The sequence below is a fragment of the Pteropus vampyrus genome, unplaced genomic scaffold (assembly GCF_000151845.1).
Source record: "Pteropus vampyrus isolate Shadow unplaced genomic scaffold, Pvam_2.0 Scaffold55, whole genome shotgun sequence".
NCBI lineage: Eukaryota > Metazoa > Chordata > Mammalia > Chiroptera > Pteropodidae > Pteropus > Pteropus vampyrus.
In genome coordinates, this window is record NW_011888836.1 from 7,080,172 (window position 1) to 7,085,629 (window position 5,458).

Here is a 5,458-nt window from a genome sequence, read left to right on the forward strand (position 1 = left end):
GACCTCCAGAACTATAAGATAATTTGTGTTGTTTCAAGCTACTAAATTTGTGGTAATCTGTTACAATAAAAATAGTAAACTATTACATGCCTCTTGTCAATTACAATAGCCAACATTTACTGAGTGAGTACTATTTATCTGGCAACCTTCACTGATGGACTTTATTTGCCATAATCGTCCTGAAAGCAAAAGTAGAAAAATAGCTAAAATTGAATAATGAATACTATTAAAAGGAGGAAGGTGACAATGGAAGAATTTTTTTCCTACTTTGGTCTTTTTAGACCTCAATTCCTGAATCTGTTGAAAGAGAATAAAATAGCTTGTCCTCACTTGCCTTATAAATCCCCGGAAAGAAAAGATGAGATCCTGTTCACTGAAACTGTGTGATATTGTAGCTTGACACAGTACTGGGAGATCTGGGTTCTAATCCTACTTTAGAGGGTGTTTGCTGACCTTAATTTTCCCTTCGTGGGGAAAACAGAAACAGGTGGGAGAGTAGATGATTTATATTAGCGACGGCACCAGAAATTGCTACCTAGAAGGGCCCTGAGGCTCTGTCACTGCGACTGAAATAAGGTGATGGCTTATTACCATGGATACAGGATGGGGGATTAGTGTCATATGGACCTAGAGTTTACGGCCCCTGATCTATATACCAGGTATTAACCTAGATGCTGGAAATAAGACAACGATATAACATAGCCCCCGACTTTTAGGAGCTCCATCCAGAAAAAAAGGAAAACAGATCAGTGGATAATTACATTGCCATATCATAAGGGAAACAACGGAAGAAGTTATTTCGGAGGAATGGCGAGATTAAGATGACAAGACCAAATCCCTTTCCTCACAGGGCTCAGAGTCTAATAGAGAAGATAAAGCATACAGTACATAAGACAGAGATAAGTTCGACAGTAGAACCCCTCACAGGGGTTCTTGGGAGCAAGAAGAGATGCCAATAAGTCCAGAGCTGGAAGCTGGGAGGAAATGACTTTCTATCCGACAAAGGAAGTGGTTGCCTTACATACCATATAATCTAACAATCGCCTCATAGGTTTTTAAGCAACGAACTTCATAATTTATCTCAAAATGAAATGTTTCATTTTTAAATGTTGAGGATTAAATATAACAGAAAATCATCAGGTTTTAAATTAATAATAAACTTTTCCTAATGTGAAACAGTTGGGAACTGTTAGTTTTCTGTTGGATAGACTTCTTTATATCATAATTTTTTATGAATAATTAATGCTACCAGAAAAAAAAAGGTTTCTCAAAAATTGACCTGCTTTAGAGGTTTTCCTAAATATTTCATCCTCTGTTCATAACATTAAGTATATGAAATGCAAAAAGAATAGTAATAAAGTAAATCTCTATCACCTAGTTTGAGAAACAGACATTTTCAATATCTTTGGAACTCCAATGTACTTCCCCCAATAATGGCTTTACAAATTAAAATAATCATTAGTATTTTTTAACACAAGTCCAGAGAGAAAAGTGGCACAATCCCCTATTTAGTTAACCACATTGACATCAGAAATAATAATGATAAAAATAAGACACACTAAATTTAAAATAATTCATATACACAAAGGAACAAAATTAATGAAAGCTGCCCTCTCCTACCCCATCAAGTCTCTCTCCAAAAGATAGCTACTATTAATAGTTTCTTATGATTCCTTCCAGAAAATAAAATTATATGCATTAACCTTTCTGGGGATGGGGAGAAGGGAGTGTACTAAAGTGATGAGTCATAATAATAGTAATGAGATTGCTGGATTAAAGTACATATGCAACTTTTAATAGATGTCAAATCGTCCTTGCAAGTGGTTACACCAATATGCAGTCCTATGTTTGAATATAGGAAGAAGATTTTGAAGGCACGGGTAAGAAAAAAGAAATGACATTGTATGTAGTCCTTAAAGTGCTCTAATGGCACCAATGTATAAACACCGTTACCTACAGATGCTGACCCTAGAGGCCTGAATTCAAAGATGATGCCTGTGCGGGACAGAGGACTGTGTGGAGAACTTGGCCAGAATTTCTCAGAATGTTTCCAATTTCATGCAAGATGCCAAAAATGTCAAGATTACCTGTGGGAAGGTAAATAATTATTGGTTTCTCGGGCCTCTAATAGTATTCTGGTCAAAGGTCAAAATCTCACTTTTACAAGCATTGTGGATTCATTTACTTCCCTTCAAGCACTTTTTTTTTTGCAAGCTCATTTCCATATAGGGGTGCTCAGTGTAGTTTATGAACTTATTATTCAAAAGGAGATGAACTCACTTTTCACCTTTTTAAAATTTCCTACTCGTTCCTATAAAAATATTTTACGGTTAAAGACCAAATAAACACTAATGTGTGCAGAAGAGAACTATGAACAAATTAGGGCAACTCTTTCCTTTTTACTGCAAAGAAAATACCACCAATGGAGGTAATCTTTCCATTGTGTAAGCGAATTTTAGCCAGGAGAGTTTTTCTTTTTTTTTTGAAAGTGGCAGTAATCCTTTCTAGTTGATGGGTTAATTACTAACTGGTGTTTAAATATGAAAAGCGGCTTCTTCTCGAAAGCCCCAAGCCCACTTTGCTCTCCCAGATCTGACTAGGAGTGACCTTCCTGTTCCTTCCCCAGGTGAGAAATCCTTCCCTCCATCCACTTCTTCCACTTCTTGCCCCTTTTCTACCTCCCTCCCCTCGTCTTCCTGTAATTAAAGTTGCTTTTCCCAGCCAGCTAGGGTCTGAAATCACATTTTCTTACAAAAGCCAAAAAGAGGTTTTGATTCTGGTGCTTCTGTTTTTCACCTTGATAAAGACTTAAAGGAAAGAAATTTTTTAAAGTGTGACTAAGGGCTTGGAGTAGGAAACTGAATCTAAACTAGACCTTTCTGTCAGAGCCAATGAGGGTCTTGTTTCTCCTGAATTGCTAACTGGGTGACTCTTTGCACCTCCGTTTCATCATTTGGAAAATGGCATTAATTTATCTACTTCATATAGGTATTTTGAAGACTAAATAAAATGTCTGAAATATTAATGATTCTCATTATTCAAGTGTTTTGTTTTTTATGTCACAGTTGTAAGGTTGCATACAGAAACAAAAGTTTTTATAAGAGAAAAATATACACTAATATACTAACCACTTACAAATATAGGCCCACTCAGAATCTGAAAAACAAAATAAATGAACAAACAAAACAGAAACGAACTCATAGATACAGCGAACATTTTGATAGTTGCCAGATGATATGGGGCCTGGGGAGATGGATGAGGAAGGGGAAGGGATTAAGAAGTAGAAAGTGCCAATTATTCAAAAAAGTCACAGGGATGTAAAATATAGCATAGGTAATATAGTCAATAATTGTTTAATAAGTATGTATGTTGTCAGGTGGGTATTAGACTTATCAGGAGATCACTTCGTAAGGTATATAAATGTCTAATCACTATGTTGTACACCCAAAACAAATATATATTGTATATCAACTGTAATTGAAAAATAAAAAATAGTTTAAAAAATAGTCCCACTCAAACACCTCATCATTAACTTCCTTTCATCCAGTTTAAAACTTTGATGAATAATCTCTCACTGATTATTGTAAAATAATACAGAAGATGAGGGGAGAGGGAATGGGAGGAAGATGGTCAAAAGGTACAAACTTCCAGTTTATAAGATAAATAAGTATTAGGGATATAATGTGTAGCATGGTGACTATAGCTAATACTGCTGTATGGTACATATGAAAGTTGTTAAGAGAGTAAATCCTAGGAGTTCTCATCACAAGGAGGTTTTTTTTCTTTTCTTTTCATTGTGTCTATGTGAGATGATGGATGTTAACTAAACTTACTGCAGGAATCATTTCACGATATATGTAAATCAAGCATCATGCTGTATACCTTAAACTGATACAGTGATGTATGTCAATTATTTCTCAATAAATCTGGAAAAGATAATACAGAAGAAATCAGATAATACAGTATAAACACATCATATAATCAGTATACATCAGATAATGCATCAGATACAGTATTCAGCAGGTAACACAGAATATATGTAATGTAAATTGACTGCTGCACAAGTAAAACATAAAAGAAGGTATATTCTAATGTGTTCCCATACAATTTAAAACTTTTATTATAAAATGCATTTTAGTGTAAATATGTAAAGAATAAATAATAAAAACCCATGCGTCTATTGCCTAAATTAAGAAATAAAACATGACCAAAATGGGTGAAGTCCTCACTGTGCCCCTTCCACATCACATCCTCTTTATCCCTAAAAGGAAACTGCTATTTTGAATTTGGTGTTTATTATTTCCTTGCATTTCTCTATATTTTTATCATGTATGTTTACATACAGCACACATTACACATAGCAGTATTTTACATGTTTTTTATTTTTATATCGTCAAAGTACAATGTTTAAGCTTAAAAATACGACTGATACAATTATAAAACAAGCACGTGCCAAGATTAATTTATTCATGAGGAACCAGCAGTGTTCAAGCTGTTTCAGGAGAGTATAGGAGAGACTGCCTGAAGTATTTATAGTCAAAGATAGACAGCATGTTGAAGATTCCGAAATTAGATAAAAGTTAGTTAATGTACTAAAGGGCAATAAAACTATAATTTTTGCAGTTATCTTTTCCATCAGACCAAAATAATTTACATCTCCACTGGACAAAAATCAGTTGCAATTTTCTAATCTATAATTTACATCTAACTGCATAGAGTCTGGCCCTAATCAACAGTAAATAGTAAATCCAACAAGGATCATTTCCTCAGGCTTTGCAGCGGTCCCCAACCTTTTTGGCACCAGGGACCGGTGCTCCTATGAGAACCTAATGCCTGAGGATCTGAGGTGGAGCTGAGGCGGTGATGCTAGCGCTATGGAGTGCGGCAAATACAGATGGAGCTTCGCTGACTCGTCCCAGTTCCATGGACAGATACCGGTCCACCGCCTGGAGGTTGAGGACCCCTGCCTTAGGTAATTTAGTAATCATTGGGTGGCTCTCTTAACCAATGCTTTATATGACATTGCGAGGACATGCAGCCATTCTCTTGCCTTATTTCCAAGTTTTGGATAATTTTTCTTAACAAAATAAATTTTATTGCTTATGTATTCTTTTGCCACTTGGCTCTTTACTCAGTACAGTTTGTGAGATTTAATCATGTGAACATATGCTGTTCTAATTCATTAATTCACTGTCGTATGTAGTCTATGTATGCATATCACAATTTACTTATGCATTTTTCCGCTAAAGTATGTTTAAGTTGCTTCCGACTTTTTGCTATTACAAACAACTCTCATAGATTTTGTCAAACAATGGTTTTTGCCTCTTCAATCACCGTTTGATTCACCCTTTATTCTAAAACTAAGCACATAGCTATAATTATAATCTTATACTTGATAAATATAAAATAAATGAAATATTTTCCAAAACATTATAAATCTTTTTCCTCTACTATTTAT

The 5,458-nt window shown here is 34.9% G+C and overlaps 1 protein-coding gene across 1 annotated transcript in view; it reads left to right on the plus strand.

Annotated features, from left to right (window-relative positions):
- Nucleotides 1–5,458, plus strand: part of CLUL1 (clusterin like 1) — a 30,994-nt gene that overhangs the window by 13,433 nt on the left and 12,103 nt on the right. The window contains exon 5 of the mRNA XM_023530794.1: nucleotides 1,960–2,097. Coding sequence (XP_023386562.1) covers nucleotides 1,960–2,097 — 138 coding nt within the window. The remainder of the gene's footprint in view (nucleotides 1–1,959; nucleotides 2,098–5,458) is intronic.